We start from the raw sequence: 18,641 nt of genomic DNA, 5'->3' as shown, positions 1-18,641 counted from the left end.
CCATCATAAGGAATATCAGCAAAGGCTGAATACTTATGACCATGTGATAAGTATGTGTGTAAATAATTACATTACATTTTTTTTCTGCCAGGATGTGTGTGTGTGGGGGGGGGGGGGGGGGTAGAGTGCACTTTAATGAGAAAAGAAAAGAACTTTTTCAATCTTACGAATTGGCTCCAATGAAACAGAGAGTGAAACATTTCTGGACTCACTTTATAGGGATTGTGATACATTGTGACATTGTTGTTGTCTATTTTTCATCAATGTGTGTAAATAGAACCCAGCAGCAAATTTGCAATGAACAATAATGGCCAATTATTGTATATTGTGCAGTGTTAAAGATTAAAGGTAAAAGATTCAAAGGAATTGGGGCGCCTGAGGCCCAAAGTGCTTTTATTCAGTCAAAATAGAGCTTTACTTCCGCCCCTGTCCTGCGTCACCTAGTTTGTAAAGGTTAAAATCTTTATTGCAGGCATCACTTTAGTAGGTATATTAGTTGGCTGGTTCGTTTAAAAAAATAGCTTTTATTTTTATGTAAAATCGATTAAGTGCTCTGGCAGGGGCGTTACCAGAGCACTTCTACAACAACTGTTGCCTCCTCCACCTCCTGCTGTGTTCTACTCACTGCAGCTGTGCAAATCGGCGCAGGCCCTGCACCGCTTCCCAGGTGCGCCACGCATGCACCAAGCTAGCCGTCCTCTGACATGCATGAGCATGACCCGCTAGATGATGGGAGCTCCCACTGTGCACACTGTCTTGGCACATACATAAGTACTCAGGACCAAAAGTGGATGATGGGAGGAGGGGTAGCTTGACTGTACGCCGTAGCTCTCCAGCCTCCTTGACTTTATCAAGGTAGTAAGTAAAAGAACTTTTTAGAAGAAATGAATGTATAAAGACACGAATGGAAAACACTTACAGAGAGCTATATAGTACTGTGTGCGGTTTGTAGGAGTTATGGCTGATGACAGGTTCCCTTTAAGTCATAGATTCACTTTAAATGATAGTCCTTTTATTGGAATATGTGAGGAGAGACTCCTTTTGCCTTTTGGACTGTGCACCTGTGTGTCTAGAAAGATAGAGAAGGATAGGGTTAAACAATGTTCTGTAGATCTTGGGATAGGTCAGTGGTGCAATAATCTGCAGAATATATCACTGTATTTGTCATTTGGTAGACTTTGCATTGTTCTGAGGATTTGGTTATCTGCAGATCTCTTCTCTCTTCTGTCGCTGTCATGTCGCAGAGCTCTCCTCTCCTGCGGATGTCGGATGTCGGATGTCGCTTCCTTCTCACTTTGTTGTCAGTTCACTTTTATTAAATGTTGTCACAACATGAGACTTATTGCCATAACAGCCAGGGCTGGGGGCAGGTGTGTGAGGGGTGGGTGTGCATTGCATTGTGTTAGTAGAGATTTAACGTAAATTGCCTCAATTGTCTCCTCAGCTTCGGATAATGATGACAATTAATCGCTGATTCCACTTGTCTCTCTGGAGGGAAGTTTCCGCTGATGTTCATGGTCATTGTCATTGCCGTTATTGTCTCATTCTAGGAATGAGGAATGGGGGAAGTCCTAGGAACATGAACCAAAAGTATGAGATTGTAACGGGTCAGGGTCACGTCTACTGTAGAATAATTCAGAAGGTCATTGTCCACCTCCCATTTAATAATAATGACGAGGGTTGGTGCCCCCCATCTATCACAGAATAATGTAGGGTGGGTGCCTTACCTTCTCTCTATGATGAAATGTAAGGTGCGTTATTGTTAAGCTCCCCTCTTACCAATACTAAGACCCCCCACCTTCCCATTAGTGGGCTGGGTGGTGCCTGTGCCCCCTCCTGCTGCTGGGATGAAGGTGACTGAGCAGGAATTCTTGCCCAGGGCCGGTTCTGCTTGACTTGTCAAGGACGTTGTAATATTGTCTATAAACCTGGGAAAAGGGAGGGAGCACCTGGGGGGTGACAGCAGGTAGTGCCAGTCCCAGGAGGAGGAGGGGGCACCTGTAGAGCAGCGCAGGACTGTGCAGTCCCACAGAGGGCTGTGCCAATCATCACCTGGACAGATCCAGCACCCCGGTAAGTCCTGATTAAAGGGATCTACCCTAAATTACTGAAGGATGGGCTGTGACATCACATTCTGGAGTCTGGGAAAGTTGGGTGAAAACTCTTGCAAGTCCTATGATGATGTTAAGGACAGAGGGGGCTACAAATCTAGGTGGACCGGGAGATATTTCTTGATAAATACAATTTTTAATCTGGAAATGGTGATGAGATTTTGCAGCCTGGACAGAAAATCAAAACAACTGTGACCGCAGCTTTGGATGTGACTGGAGTATTACGGTATGTTCTCCATGTTTGGCTCTGATGCTTCGTTTCCCATGGGAGGCAGTGATGGGCGCTGCTGATTTTTAGGGCAAGTTTTCTATATATGTGTGTAGCGCTAGGGTCACTGTTATAACGTTCTATATTGTGCGTCTCCTATAGTGTCTGTGGAGAGAGGTAAATGGGGGGCAGATATTTGTATTCATATCTGTAGCTTCCCCTCTACAAGTGCCGCTCATCTCAGGCGCTTGTTACATTATCAGTGTCCGACGATTATTTATAGCTCTAAGCAAAGTATGTGTCAGATTAATCACAGAGCGGCGATAAAACAGGCGATGACGAAGTGCAGATCAGATACACAGACTGTGACACAAAGTCTGAGCCCCAGAACAAAGTGACCTTCACAAGTCACTGCATGTCCCACCACTATTCCTATTCTGTATATATGGGCAGTGCACAGTACCACTTCTCCTGTCCTGTATATATGGACAGTGCACAGTACCACTTCTCCTGTCCTGTATATATGGACAGTGCACAGTACCACTTCTCCTGTCCTGTATATATATGGACAGTGCACAGTACCACTTCTCCTGTCCTGTATATATATGGACAGTGCACAGTACCACTTCTCCTGTCCTGTATATATATGGACAGTGCACAGTACCACTTCTCCTGTCCTGTATATATATGGACAGTGCACAGTACCACTTCTCCTGTCCTGTATATATATATGGACAGTGCACAGTACCACTTCTCCTGTCCTGTATATATATATGGACAGTGCACAGTACCACTTCTCCTGTCCTGTATATATATATATATATATGGACAGTGCACAGTACCACTTCTCCTGTCCTGTATATATATATGGACAGTGCACAGTACCACTTCTCCTGTCCTGTATATATATGGACAGTGCACAGTACCACTTCTCATATATATATATATATATATATATATATATATATATATATATATATATATATATATGGACAGTGGACAGTACCACTTCTCCTGTCCTGTATATATATATATGGACAGTGCACAGTACCACTTCTCCTGTCCTGTATATATATATGGACAGTGCACAGTACCACTTCTCCTGTCCTGTATATATATATGGACAGTGCACAGTACCACTTCTCCTGTCCTGTATATATATATATGGACAGTGCACAGTACCACTTCTCCTGTATATATATATATATATATATATATATATATATATATATATATATATATATGGACAGTGGACAGTACCACTTCTCCTGTCCTGTATATATATATGGACAGTGTACAGTACCACTTCTCCTGTCCTGTATATATATATGGACAGTGCACAGTACCACTTCTCCTGTCCTGTATATATATGGACAGTGCACAGTACCACTTCTCCTGTCCTGTATATATATGGGCAGTGCACAGTACCACTTCTCCTGTCCTGTATATATATATATATATATATATATATATATATATATATACATATATATATATATATGTATATATATATATATGGACAGTGCACAGTATCACTTCTCCTTTCCTGTATATATATATATATGGGCAGTGCACAGTACCACTTCTCCTGTCCTGTATATATATGGACAGTGCACAGTACCACTTCTCCTGTCCTGTATATATATGGACAGTGCACAGTACCACTTCTCCTGTCCTGTATATATATGGACAGTGCACAGTATCACTTCTCCTGTCCTGTATATATATATGGACAGTGCACAGTACCACTTCTCCTGTCCTGTATATATATGGACAGTGCACAGTACCACTTCTCCTGTCCTGTATATATATATGGGCAGTGCACAGTACCACTTCCCCTGTCCTGTATATATATGGACAGTGCACAGTACCACTTCTCCTGTCCTGTGTATATATGTACAGTGCACAGTACCACTTCTCCTGTCCTGTATATATATATGGGCAGTGCACAGTACCACTTCTTCTGTCCTGTATATATATGGGCAGTGCACAGTACCACTTCTCCTGTCCTGTATATATATGGACAGTGCACAGTACCACTTCTCCTGTCCTGTGTATATATGGACAGTGCACAGTACCACTTCTCCTGTCCTGTATATTTATGGACAGTGCACAGTACCACTTCTCCTGTTCTGTATATATATGGACAGTGCACAGTACCACTTCTCCTGTCCTGTATATATATTGACAGTGCACAGTACCACTTCTCCTGTATATATGTACAGTACACAGTACCACTTCTCCTGTCCTGTATATATATGGGCAGTGCACAGTACCACTTCTCCTGTCCTGTATATCTATATGGACAGTGCACAGTACCACTTCTCCTGTCCTGTATATATATGAGCAGTGCACAGTACCACTTCTCCTGTCCTGTATATATATGTACAGTGCACAGTACCACTTCTCCTGTCCTGTATATATAAGGACAGTGCACAGTACCACTTCTCCTGTCCTGTATATATATGGGCAGTGCACAGTACCACTTCTCCTGTCCTGTATATATATGGACAGTGCACAGTACCACTTCTCCTGTCCTGTATATATATGGACAGTGCACAGTACCACTTCTCCTGTCCTGTATATATATGGGCAGTGCACAGTACCACTTCTCCTGTCCTGTATATATATGTACAGTGCACAGTACCACTTCTCCTGTCCTGTATATATAAGGACAGTACACAGTACCACTTCTCCTGTCCTGTATATATAAGGACAGTGCACAGTACCACTTCTTCTGTCCTGTGTATATATGGACAGCGCACAGTACCACTTCTCCTGTCCTGTATATATGGACAGTGCACAGTACCACTTCTCCTGTATATATGGGCAGTGCACAGTACCACTTCTCCTGCCCTGTATATATATGGACAGTGCACAGTACCACTTCTCCTGTCCTGTATATATGGACAGTGCACAGTACCACTTCTCCTGTCCTGTATATATATGGACAGTGCACAGTACCACTTCTCCTGCCCTGTATATATATGGACAGTGCACAGTACCACTTCTCCTGTCCTGTATATATATGGGCAGTGCACAGTACCACTTCTCCTGTCCTGTATATATGGACAGTGCACAGTACCACTTTTCCTGTCCTGTATATATGAACAGTGCACAGTACCACTTCTCCTGCCCTGTATATATATGGACAGTGCACAGTACCACTTCTCCTGTCCTGTATATATATGGGCAGTGCACAGTACCACTTCTCCTGTCCTGTATATATATGGACAGTGCACAGTACCGCTTCTCCTGTCCTCTGTATATATGGACAGTGCACAGTACCACTTCTCCTGTCCTGTATATATGGGCAGTGCACAGTACCACTTCTCCTGTCCTGTATATATATGGACAGTGCACAGTACCACTTCTCCTGTCCTGTATATATATGGACAGTGCACAGTACCACTTCTCCTGTCCTATATATATATGTACAGTGCACAGTACCACTTCTCCTGTCCTGTATATATGGACAGTGCACAGTACCACTTCTCCTGTATATACTGTATGGACAGTGCACAGTACCACTTCTCCTGTATATACTGTATGGACAGTGCACAGTACCACTTCTCCTGTATATATGGACAGTGCACAGTACCACTTCTCCTGTATATATGGACAGTGCACAGTACCACTTTTCCTGTCCTGTATATATGTGGACAGTGCACAGTACTATTTCTCCTGTCCTGTATATATGGACAGTGCACAGTACCACTTCTCCTGTCCTGTATATATATATATGGGCAGTGCACAGTACCACTTCTCCTGTCCTGTATATATATATGGACAGTGCACAGTACCACTTCTCCTGTCCTGTATATATACATGGACAGTGCACAGTATCACTTCTCCTGTCCTGTATATATGGGCAGTGCACAGTACCACTTCTGCTGTCCTGTATATATATATGGACAGTGCACAGTACCACTTCTCCTGTCCTGTATATATATATGGACAGTGCACAGTATCACTTCTCCTGTCCTGTATATATGGGCAGTGCACAGTACCACTTCTCCTGTCCTGTATATATATGGACAGTGCACAGTACCACTTCTCCTGTCCTGTATATATATATGGACAGTGCAAAGTACCACTTCTCCTGTCCTGTATATATATGGACAGCGCACAGTACTACTTCTCCTGTATATATGGACAGTGCACAGTACCACTTCTCCTGTATATACTGTATGGACAGTGCACAGTACCACTTCTCCTGTATATATGGACAGTGCACAGTATCACTTCTCCTGTATATACTGTATGGACAGTGCACAGTACCACTTCTCCTGTCCTGTATATATATGGGCAGTGCACAGTACCACTTCTCCTGTCCTGTATATATATGGACAGTGCACAGTACCACTTCTCCTGTCCTGTATATCTATATGGACAGTGCACAGTATCACTTCTCCTGTCCTGTATATATATGGACAGTGCACAGTACCACTTCTCCTGTCCTGTATATATATGGACAGTGCACAGTACCACTTCTCCTGTCCTGTATATATATGGACAGTGCACAGTACCACTTCTCCTGTCCTGTATATCTATATGGACAGTGCACAGTATCACTTCTCCTGTCCTGTATATATATGGACAGTGCACAGTACCACTTCTCCTGTCCTATATATATATGGACAGTGCACAGTACCACTTCTCCTGTCCTGTATATATATGGGCAGTGCACAGTACCACTTCTCCTGTCCTGTATATATATGGGCAGTGCACAGTACCACTTCTCCTGTCCTGTATATATATGGACAGTGCACAGTACCGCTTCTCCTGTCCTCTGTATATATGGACAGTGCACAGTACCACTTCTCCTGTCCTGTATATATGGGCAGTGCACAGTACCACTTCTCCTGTCCTGTATATATATGGACAGTGCACAGTACCACTTCTCCTGTCCTGTATATATATGGACAGTGCACAGTACCACTTCTCCTGTCCTATATATATATGTACAGTGCACAGTACCACTTCTCCTGTCCTGTATATATGGACAGTGCACAGTACCACTTCTCCTGTATATACTGTATGGACAGTGCACAGTACCACTTCTCCTGTATATACTGTATGGACAGTGCACAGTACCACTTCTCCTGTATATATGGACAGTGCACAGTACCACTTCTCCTGTATATATGGACAGTGCACAGTACCACTTTTCCTGTCCTGTATATATGTGGACAGTGCACAGTACTATTTCTCCTGTCCTGTATATATGGACAGTGCACAGTACCACTTCTCCTGTCCTGTATATATATATATGGGCAGTGCACAGTACCACTTCTCCTGTCCTGTATATATATATGGACAGTGCACAGTACCACTTCTCCTGTCCTGTATATATACATGGACAGTGCACAGTATCACTTCTCCTGTCCTGTATATATGGGCAGTGCACAGTACCACTTCTGCTGTCCTGTATATATATATGGACAGTGCACAGTACCACTTCTCCTGTCCTGTATATATATATATGGACAGTGCACAGTATCACTTCTCCTGTCCTGTATATATGGGCAGTGCACAGTACCACTTCTCCTGTCCTGTATATATATGGACAGTGCACAGTACCACTTCTCCTGTCCTGTATATATATATGGACAGTGCAAAGTACCACTTCTCCTGTCCTGTATATATATGGACAGCGCACAGTACTACTTCTCCTGTATATATGGACAGTGCACAGTACCACTTCTCCTGTATATACTGTATGGACAGTGCACAGTACCACTTCTCCTGTATATATGGACAGTGCACAGTATCACTTCTCCTGTATATACTGTATGGACAGTGCACAGTACCACTTCTCCTGTCCTGTATATATATGGGCAGTGCACAGTACCACTTCTCCTGTCCTGTATATATATGGACAGTGCACAGTACCACTTCTCCTGTCCTGTATATCTATATGGACAGTGCACAGTATCACTTCTCCTGTCCTGTATATATATGGACAGTGCACAGTACCACTTCTCCTGTCCTGTATATATATGGACAGTGCACAGTACCACTTCTCCTGTCCTATATATATATGGACAGTGCACAGTACCACTTCTCCTGTCCTGTATATCTATATGGACAGTGCACAGTATCACTTCTCCTGTCCTGTATATATATGGGCAGTGCACAGTACCACTTCTCCTGTCCTGTATATATATGGACAGTGCACAGTACCACTTCTCCTGTCCTGTATATCTATATGGACAGTGCACAGTATCACTTCTCCTGTCCTGTATATATATGGACAGTGCACAGTACCACTTCTCCTGTCCTGTATATATATGGACAGTGCACAGTACCACTTCTCCTCTCCTATATATATATGGACAGTGCACAGTACCACTTCTCCTGTCCTGTATATATATGGGCAGTGCACAGTACCACTTCTCCTGTCCTGTATATATATGGACAGTGCACAGTACCACTTCTCCTGTCCTGTATATATATGGACAGTGCACAGTATCACTTCTCCTGTCCTGTATATATATGGATAGTGCACAGTACCACTTCTCCTGTCCTGTATATATATGGACAGTGCACAGTACCACTTCTCCTGTCCTGTATATATATGGACAGTGCACAGTACCACTTCTCCTGTCCTGTATATATATGGACAGTGCACAGTACCACTTCTCCTGTACTGTATATATATGGATAGTGCACAGTACCACTTCTCCTGTCCTGTATATATATGGACAGTGCACAGTACCACTTCTTTTGTCCTATATATATATGGACAGTGCACAGTACCACTTCTCCTGTCCTGTATATATATGGACAGTGCACAGTACCACTTCTCCTGTATATATGGACAGTGCACAGTACCACTCCTCCTGTCCTGTATATATATGGACAGTGCACAGTACCACTTCTCCTGTCCTGTGTATATATGGACAGTGCACAGTACCACTTCTCCTGTCCTGTGTATATATGGACAGTGCACAGTACCACTTCTCCTGTCCTGTATATATATGGACAGTGCACAGTACCACTTCTCCTGTCCTATATATATATGGACAGTGCACAGTACCACTTCTCCTGTCCTGTATATATATGGACAGTGCACAGTACCACTTCTCCTGTATATATGGACAGTGCACAGTACCACTCCTCCTGTATATATGGACAGTGCACAGTACCACTCCTCCTGTATATATGGACAGTGCACAGTACCACTCCTCCTGTATATATGGAAAGTGCACAGTACCAGAGTAAAGCATTGGATGCCCAGTATCAGACACTTTCCAGCCTTTATCCTTTAGGCTCTATTGGGGTTTGTAGATCTTGTTGCTTCATCTGGTGGTAGCTTTTAGGTATTACACAATACATGACTTGTTCTATTGTGTTGTTCCTTTGGAAGAAATGATGTAAGATAAACATTTTTTTGTATTAGAACAGACTTATAGTTTGGTGATTGGCTGAATATGGTGGGACATATGGTCTCCCCCCTCTTGTCTTTCACATTTGCCTTACAACCATTTGTCAGTCATATTGAATTCTTTTTGGTGCAATGATCTCTATACAAAAGATACAGAAGACATAAGTAAATGCTGGTCCAAAGAGCTTACAATCTACATTATATTCTATTATTTTGCCACTAAACCTGTTTTTCTGTTATGTATTATACCTCACGTTAGTAACCTGTGGCCCCTGGAGGTCTCTTGCTGGGCCCAGAATTATGGACTCTCAGGTGATTGAACAGGGGGAAGCGGGGGACAAACTACTGGCACAGAAAGATGTTCTTAGGCCTTTTCCGAAGACGCGGAGGACAATGAAAGGTGAGGATGAAAGGTTCTGTGGTGACCACTAAGGGACAGCAGAATCCTCTGTAACTTCTTAAAGGTACAGAGACCATAAACATAGGGATAGAGGTTATGGGCAGAGATCCCCTTTATATAAAACAGTTGTTACCATATATTGCAGCATTCCTCCTGGGGGTTAAAGGAATCCTCTTCCGTGTGGGTGATGACTGGTACTTCCTCTTTGCACTGGGGGTCATCATGGCTCTGATCAGCTTCACCATGGACTTCACTGTCTCCAAGTTATTGAATGGTAAGTATTTTACTTTATTCCTCTACCTCTCATTGTAGGAGTAAGTTCCTCATATGCTTATCCAATATCCCCCATCGGGACATAGCCTTTTCTTCGTGGCCTTGAAGTTCCAGTCCTGGGCTTGAGTCTCTTGGGTGCCAGGCAGTAGGTCTGGGGCACTAGAAGTTCCCCTAACAGCTCTTGACCTGGAGAGGGCACTATTCGCAACTACCAGTCTACCTATGCATTGGCAGGGATGTTGCACTTGACATAAAAGCTTTCCCATGCGTCGTGTATCAAGTCTTCCTTTATACTTCTGCATTCTTCTCCTTCATGTGTCCACAGCTCATCGGTGGCTCCAGCAGGAACTGGGGAACAACACTTTTCTCCGATACCTCTCCTGGATCGTCTATCCCATTGCCCTGGTTGCCTTCTCTACTGGATTTGCTCAGAGCATCACCCCTCACTCCGGAGGTAAGATCCCACTACTGCCCCCCTTACCCCACTATCAAGATAGGTTCTGAGAATTAATAACAGGAGTCTCAACAAGGACATTGCAGAATAGGTGAGGTTTATCATGGGGTCCACTATTTCCCTTCTCCCGCATATTAAGTACCTCAGGTCACTTTTCTTAAAGGATACCTCCATGACGTCCCCTCTTAGGAACAGAGAGTTGATACCGAGGCCTGAATTTATTTTATAAACCTCTTATAAACCTCTTATTATCACAATTATCTCATGTGAAGCTTCATTTCACACAAACATTTTATAACTTATTCCCCTCCTGGGTGGAGCCTAATTATCAAATGATCTGATTTACATACAGGGAGGAGCATAGACATACTCCTGAGGTAGAGGAGGAACTATATATGATTTATACTGAATACTTCAAAATGCACAATACTAGGAGTTCTTTTATAGAACCCTCCAGTAACTGGATGTTATTAGATAGGGGTTTGGTCCTTTACAGCCTGACACTTTTTTCAAGAGGAAATTGACACTCACATGTTAATGTATTCTAGGAGGGACAGCAGGAGGGTATAGGGCAGGGCCATTGTCATCTTTACTAAATATTCTGTGTCTGGTTCATCTTTTTCCGTAGGCTCAGGAATCCCAGAGCTGAAGACAATTCTCACCGGTGTCATCCTAGAGGAATATTTAACCATCAAAAACTTTGGGGCCAAGGTAGTGGGTCTGACTTGTACCCTGTCAGCGGGTAGCACCATGTTTCTGGGTAAAGTGGTGAGTATGGGATCTGATGGGATCCTTATGGGATCTGTAAATGATAATCTGTCTATGGGGTAATTATTCTGTTAAGACTATGTCTATGCACATCTGAGGTGGCCTTTTCTATTGTTACAGGGCCCCTTTGTCCATTTGTCCAGTATGATTGCAGCTTACCTAGGTCGGATGAGGACCTCAGTCACCGGACACTATGAGGTGAGTATTACCATAAAATCAGAAAGAAATCTTCTGTAAAGTGCAACTTCAGAGTTATAAAGACTTTTACTAAATCATCAAATGCCTTTCAGAACAAATGATGCTCATATTGAGCTGCTCGCCTTTCCCTCCCTTGTATTTTTCTATTCTGAAGCTGCTTGTAAAACATCTTCCTCAGCAGCAGTGTTTTGGCCGGAGACTAACCTCTTTCTAACTTTGTCCTAAAGCTGAGTCAATCATATCCTGCCCGTAGTTCCTATGATACTTTGTGTTCTCTTTTGAAGTAAATTTACTGAGCAAAGCACATTGGGTCCCCTTATAAAAGCTTTTGCGCCAGTTTTCTGTCTGACTTTGCACTGAAAAGAATGTGCAAACTGCTTGTACATGTATTTTTAAAGTGTTGCGGCTGTGTCTGACAAGAGAGAAAAAATGTGCACCTAAAGGGCGAGTTACTACTTAGTTGCATCAAATTTATTACTGACATGCGCCATACATCTGGAGCAGTGCAGGGGGCGCCAAAATAATGGAAACTGGGCACCAGTTTTGATGAATGTGACGCACTTTACACAATCAACTGCACATAGTACTGACTGCACTAGTGTTGATTAATGTGACCCAATGTGTATATACAGGATCTGTATTTAGTAAGATAGCCTGCATGGAGTAGGGAATATGTAGACACTAACATGTTGTGAAGTCTCTGCTGTGTGAGCACTATGGGTTAACAGCTTCCCTTCTGTGAAGATGGTGTCAGGGTGACCCAGCTTGAGGTGCCGAAAGAGAGACAGAAAAAGTCATGCACAATCACAGATTGGGAATATGGGGCTGATAGGGATCAGGGGATCTTGCTTACTTCTTTGCATAAAACATCTCCATAGTGCTGCACAGACACAGAGCAGCATCACATGACCTCCCCCTCACTCCAAAGTGAGCAGGGAGCAGCAGCATAGTCTATAAAATCTACTACAGAGAGGTGACAGCAACTGCATGAACAGGAAAAACTGAGGAGGATAGCAAAGAAAACAGTGACACTTTAGCACTGGTCGTAAACTGGGTGTCCTGCTACTATAATGAGCTCAGCTGCTGGACAGCCAAAAACAAGAGGTCACTCTAGAGTAAACTGATGACCACTGGACATCTTTTTCCAGTCTGACCCATAATTATACGGCCCTGTATATTATACAGGTTCACACTCCAGGAATTTTAACCATTTATTTCCGCAGAACAAAAGTAAGGAACATGAGATGCTGGTGGCGGCTGCTGCTGTTGGCGTCTCCACTGTGTTTGGCGCACCGATTAGCGGTAGGTGGCTCCACCTTTTACTGTATAAAGTATCTCAGTCTATCGTTCATATTGATGAGTAATGTGTCATCTCCACAGGCGTCCTGTTCAGCGTGGAGGTCATGTCATCACATTTTGCTGTGAGGAATTATTGGCGCGGATTCTTTGCGGCCACTTGTGGAGCGTTCATGTTCCGTCTTTTAGCCGTCTTCAACAGTGAGCAGGGTAAATCTAAGGCCACTCTCATATACATATTTCTGGATATTATGGGGGGACTCAAAAGCTTAACGCAATACTCCAGTCAGAACTAAAAATACCAAGAGGGCGTCCTTTATATCTAGATAAAAGAGGATAGTTATAGATGGGGATTCTTCACTGTAAGAAGTGATAATATGGGACATTGTAATGGCCGATACATTGTATCAGTATGAAGGGGGCTTGGATGTCTACTTTAAAGGCTAAATATTAACATGTTATGTGAACTTGATTTTTGGAGGGGGTGTTGATCCTAGAACTTATTAAGAGGGCACCAGGTATGCCTGACTATACAGGTGTCATGAACAGGTGTATTTTTAGTTTTTATTGGAGGGTTGCTTTTACCATGTGTGAGTACAGTGTGTTGGCACAGTTTAGGGTTTGTGAGTAGAGTCTGGGGTTAGATGAGGCTAGCAGTACTATAGGAACATTTTTGGTGGAGACCAAGGGGGGCAGTTTTTTGGCAGATTTTTTTGTTACACCTAGTGCACCATATTAATGAAGTGTTGGCTCCACAATATTTCTCCTTTTCCTACACTCATGCCTTTTTTACGGCACTCAATTTTAGGTCATGCGCCAATTAACCCCTGGCGCCACAATTTAAAATTCCAGTGTAAATTACTGCACAAGTTATGTGCCAAAAACACAGACCCATTGATGAATGCCTTGGTATATGTAGAGTTCTGGATAATTGGAGGTGAATAAAGTGCAGGGTTAGTGGAGTCTGTGTGTAGAGTATAAGGTCGGAAAAGGGGATTGAGTTATAATGTGAATGTTCTCTCGTCTTAGAGACAATCTCTGCCATCTTCAAAACCAACTTTAAGATAACCTTCCCCTTCGACCTCCCAGAGACCTTCTTCTACATGATCCTGGGGTAAGTGCATCCTTCAACATCCAACACTTTTCGTACATTAGACTGACAATAATACACATATAATGCAGTAATTAATGAAGAAATAATGGAAATCTATTTCGACTTCCTCCACAGGGTGATCTGTGGGACTATAAGCTGCGCCTATTTGTTCTGCCAGCGCTGGCTCTTAGGTTACGTCAAGAGGAATCCTTACACCACTAAGTTAATGGCGAATGAGTAAGTGCAACTGGATGTGAATGGAGTATAACACAAGAAGTAACAGCAAAACTGCAGCTTTGGGGGTGTGTGGAGTATAAGACATAATCTAAATCTAGATGTTAGTTCTTTGATCTAAATGTACCCCTTTTACCTTGTTTCTAGCAAACCTGTGTACTCAGCAATACTGGCACTGCTTATGGCAACTATAACATTTCCGGATTTCCTTGGGCAGTACTTGGCATCACGGGTCAGTCTGTGCTGTAGGTCTGATATTCTGTTCATGAACCTGGAAGCTCATAATGAACACTTGTGTCCTGGGAAGGAGGTCATGGACCTTAGAGGTCCTGGGAAGGGGGCTGGGTTTATTGGAATCTATAGGAGGGATAGTCTGTAATCTGCTTGGGGTTCGGCATTAGGGGGTTTATATTCAATGCAGATTCTCGGAGTTGCTATAAACTTTGGGGGGTCTAAGGGGGAGGTGTATTATGATTTAATGTGATCCATGACTTTTAGGATCTAGAGAGGGGGCAGAGGAAGTTCTGGACAAATCTCCTTTCCTCTAACCTTGTCCATTAATGTTGCCATGTGTAGCTCAGCATGAAGGAGCTTCTCGTCTCTCTCTTTGATAACCGCACATGGTGGACGCTTTCCCAGAATATGTCTTCTCCGAGCCCCGTTGGAGTGGACCCCCAAAATCTGTGGATGGAATGGGCGAACCCACAAATCACCATCTTCGGGACGCTGTTGTTTTTCCTCATCATGAAGGTGAATTTCTGTTACATTGTATCCTGTCCTCTATGAATACCATATGAGTCAGGGGGATATGGCAGTATTATATCCGTCTTTCTCCTTTTTTTTTTAATTAGTTTTGGATGTTCACCCTCGCCACTACACTTCCCTTACCCGCCGGATACTTTATGCCAGTCTTCATATATGGTGAGAGCAATTAAAGAATGATATAATAAAGTAAAAAATATAAAGTAATAAGAAATATTATCTATCATCCCTCATTCATCATCCACAGGAGCTGCCATTGGACGATTGGTAGGAGAGACAGTAGCCTATATATTCCCAGATGGTATAACTTCTGATGGCGTAGTTAACCCCATCATTCCTGGTGGATATGCTCTGGCAGGTGAGTCTGTATTGATATTGTATATAGTAAATGCGTCTTATATAAAGTCCCTGTACCATGAATGAACCAATCCTCACCATGGTATATGATAAAGCCAGTGACTGCACTGGGAGCATATCCTCACACTGCTGTGCTCTGTGGATTAGAAATCTCCACAGCCCCTACCCTCTGCTCTGAAGGATTGCGGTAATATTCAATCTTATCACCGGATGTCTCTATTATTAGGGGCAGCAGCATATTCTGGGGCGGTGACGCACACGCTTTCTACAGCTCTCCTTGCGTTTGAAGCCACCGGTCAGATAGCGCACATCCTTCCGGTGATCTTGTCGGTGCTGATCGCCAACGCCATTGCCCAGAAATTCCAGCCGTCATTCTATGATGGAACAATCATTGTGAAGAAGCTGCCGTACCTGCCAAGGATCCGCAGCCGTCAGATAAAGTAAGGTGACGCTTACACCCTCACGTGTTGAGAGACGATCACGCTGCGTTATTACATCCTGATCACTGTTCGGCCTCCACAGCTCCTATAAGGTGAAGGTAAATGAGTTTATGAAGACGGACATCGAGGTGCTGCCCCGGGATGCCAAGTTCGACCAGATTCTTCAGGTCATTACGTCTTCTGATGACACAGAGTTCCCAGTGGTGGATAATACAGGTGTGAGAGCATATGTACTTTATGAATAGGGGAAGTATAGTCTTTGTTCATCCTGAGCTACCTGGTTCATGAGTAGATAATTCAAATAATTTCTAGGTTACTGGGAAGGTCGTGATGTCTTCTAGATCATTCGATATTGATGGTGGGGACCAGTGGCCTCAAACCTGTAGCACCTAAACTTTTACAGCTTTTATTAGAGCTCCCATCATGTGCCACCAGTCACAGGTTTTTGTTACATGCTGAGAGTTGTAGTATGTAGAGTCACAGTTAAAAGGTGTCTGGTTTAGACCCCTCATCATCATGAGCAGACATCCTATGGAGATATTTTGAATTCCCACAGAGACCCGTGTTTTGGTCGGCATAGTAAAGAGAAGTCACCTGGTCAGTTTTCTGGAGACACATGAGCACAACCAAGAGCCAAGGAGCCCAGGGCATAAGGTAAGATGCATCACAAGCATCCTTTTAGTTAGGGAATCACCCTATCAACTTTGCCCTGTGCAGACACTTTGCCAGCAGGGGGTAGTTATGTGATGGAGTTATGCAACTTGAAAGCTAATAGGAAACTGGTAGAATTGTCGATGCAGCCTTGGATGTGACTAGAGCATGATGTAAAATAGTTTTCTGGATCTGTTTACTCTGTAGACTGATGGAAGTCTAAGCGATGGATGCATTGAGCCGGTCAATTTCCAGTTGTCATCATGGACGTCCTTACACGAGGTGACATTTAGTGACTTTAAGTGATTACCAGTCATAGCAGGACTCCTATGGTGTACATTATAACTCTCATCATCTCTCCACCTCAGGCTCATCATCTCTTTGTACTGCTCAATCTTCAGCATGCCTTTGTCACAGAATATGGGAAGATTGTTGGCTGCGTCACCCGGAAGGAGGTAAGCGGCCCCATATTTGCTTGTGTAGGCTATCTACCTCCATTACCTTATGTGATGTTACCTGACCTGGCAGCAAAGTGTGATGCACCATATGGATTCAATTAATATCTGTGTCTTATTTCAGATGAGAAAGGCTATTGAGAACCTTGCAAACCCAAAATGAAGCAGATCTGGAGTCAGGAAAATGTCACTGCAACTGCCTGAAGCTTCCAGAGCACCGATCCTGCTGGACCAAAGATGTTCCCTGTCTATTTAAAGTGCATCATGGCCCCTGAGATAGTATGGAAAGTACTACAAATTTCTAATGGACTTCATGGTTAAATTTTTCACGATTTTACTTCTCTCTTCTTGCTGTCAGTGAATAGGAACATGATTTCCTATGAAAGGCTGAAAATACATCTCTATCCTGCTTTCCCAGTTGTTACATATTTACTGCTTTTGTATCAGTAAAATGTATCAGTCTGAATTCAGACTAGTGGTCTAAGCTGGATACAAGTGAAACAAACCTTCAGCTGTGACAAGTTCTGGATGTTCAAAAAGTTTCTGTATGTACAAAAAGGTTCTGGATATACAAAAAGTCACTGACATCAAGCAGAATTCCTAAAAATGGCCAGAAAGTCAGAAGTCTTCCAGGAAGTTACAGAAGCAGCAATGAGTGTGTTTATACTATGTATCATCTGATCTATGGCTAAAGATGCACAGAAGATTCTGCAGAAGCCGCTCCACCACTATAGGACTCATGGACGTCTCATGTTTAAATGTATTCATGTAAATACAATATTTTCTTGTCTATGGTAGATATAGCAATGATCGAAATAGAAATTATTTAAATGACAACGATCCTCCATACCTCACACTGCAGACGGCATAACGGTTCATATAAGAAAGCTTCTTCTTATATTTAAAATGCACTTGATTCTTCTCCTTCCCTGTGCACATTGTGTGGCCTCGTATGTCTGTGTGAGTATAGCTAGACCCCTGTCACCTGTAATTATTGACTCCTTACATTTCACGCTGATTCATGCATGTTGCAGAGATAAAGCTTTTGTATTACTTCTTGTATTGTGTTGTGGATTATCATTGTGCTGGGATGACGGTATTATATTAGGCACAGCTGCAGCTGGTGACACCTCTCTGTTACATTGCCTGAGCTGTCTCGGGTTATTGTAGCTGACAGGTTATTATCACATGGCAGAGAATCCAATTCGTTTCCGTGTCACTGAACATTTACCATGGGGAGAGTGCAGCACCAGTGACAGGTGTAATCTTCTGTCTCTGCAGTACCTATTAAAGCCACAAGATGTCAATAGTTCCCTTTGTCTTCTTCTTTGCCAAAATAAAGTGGATTTATTATACACATTGGGGGTCATTTACTAAGGGCCCGATTCACGTTTTCCCGACGTGTTACTTGAATATTTCCGATTTGCGCCGATTTCCCCTGAATTGCCCCGGGATTTTGGCGCACGCGATCGGATTGTGGCGCATCAGCGCTGGCATGCATGCAACGGAAATGGGGGGGGGGCATGGCCGAACGAAAACCCGGCGGATTCG

General features: G+C 43.2%; 1 protein-coding gene across 1 annotated transcript; it reads left to right on the top strand.

Moving 5' to 3' along the window:
• The first annotated feature begins 1,895 nt into the window (after nt 1–1,895).
• Nucleotides 1,896–18,417, top strand: CLCNKA (chloride voltage-gated channel Ka). The gene is made up of 20 exons (XM_072155299.1): nt 1,896–2,073; nt 9,969–10,109; nt 10,255–10,383; nt 10,708–10,836; nt 11,465–11,604; nt 11,725–11,802; nt 13,026–13,104; nt 13,183–13,308; nt 14,128–14,212; nt 14,327–14,428; nt 14,573–14,657; nt 15,002–15,175; nt 15,277–15,346; nt 15,435–15,545; nt 15,771–15,984; nt 16,067–16,200; nt 16,541–16,638; nt 16,843–16,917; nt 17,004–17,090; nt 17,215–18,417. The coding sequence occupies exons 2-20, from the start codon at nt 10,010–10,012 to the stop codon at nt 17,251–17,253; spliced, it is 2,055 nt and encodes a 684-aa protein (XP_072011400.1). The 5' UTR covers nt 1,896–2,073; nt 9,969–10,009; the 3' UTR covers nt 17,254–18,417.
• Nucleotides 18,418–18,641: the final 224 nt, after the last annotated feature.

This window comes from Engystomops pustulosus, chromosome 6 (genome assembly GCF_040894005.1).
Source record: "Engystomops pustulosus chromosome 6, aEngPut4.maternal, whole genome shotgun sequence".
Classification (NCBI taxonomy): Eukaryota; Metazoa; Chordata; class Amphibia; order Anura; family Leptodactylidae; genus Engystomops; species Engystomops pustulosus.
The sequence above is the reverse complement of the archived record's forward strand: the minus strand, read 5'-3'. Positions and strand labels throughout refer to the sequence as shown.

Excerpts from the sequence above, each read along its gene's own strand:
- CLCNKA (XM_072155299.1), top strand. The coding sequence starts at position 10,010 with ATGGACTCTCAGGTGATTGAACAGGGGGAAGCGGGGGACAAACTACTG. Across the intron at positions 10,384-10,707 it reads TGTCTCCAAGTTATTGAATG|CTCATCGGTGGCTCCAGCAG; the intron begins GTAAGTATTTTA and ends ATGTGTCCACAG. Across the intron at positions 16,918-17,003 it reads CATGGACGTCCTTACACGAG|GCTCATCATCTCTTTGTACT; the intron begins GTGACATTTAGT and ends TCTCCACCTCAG.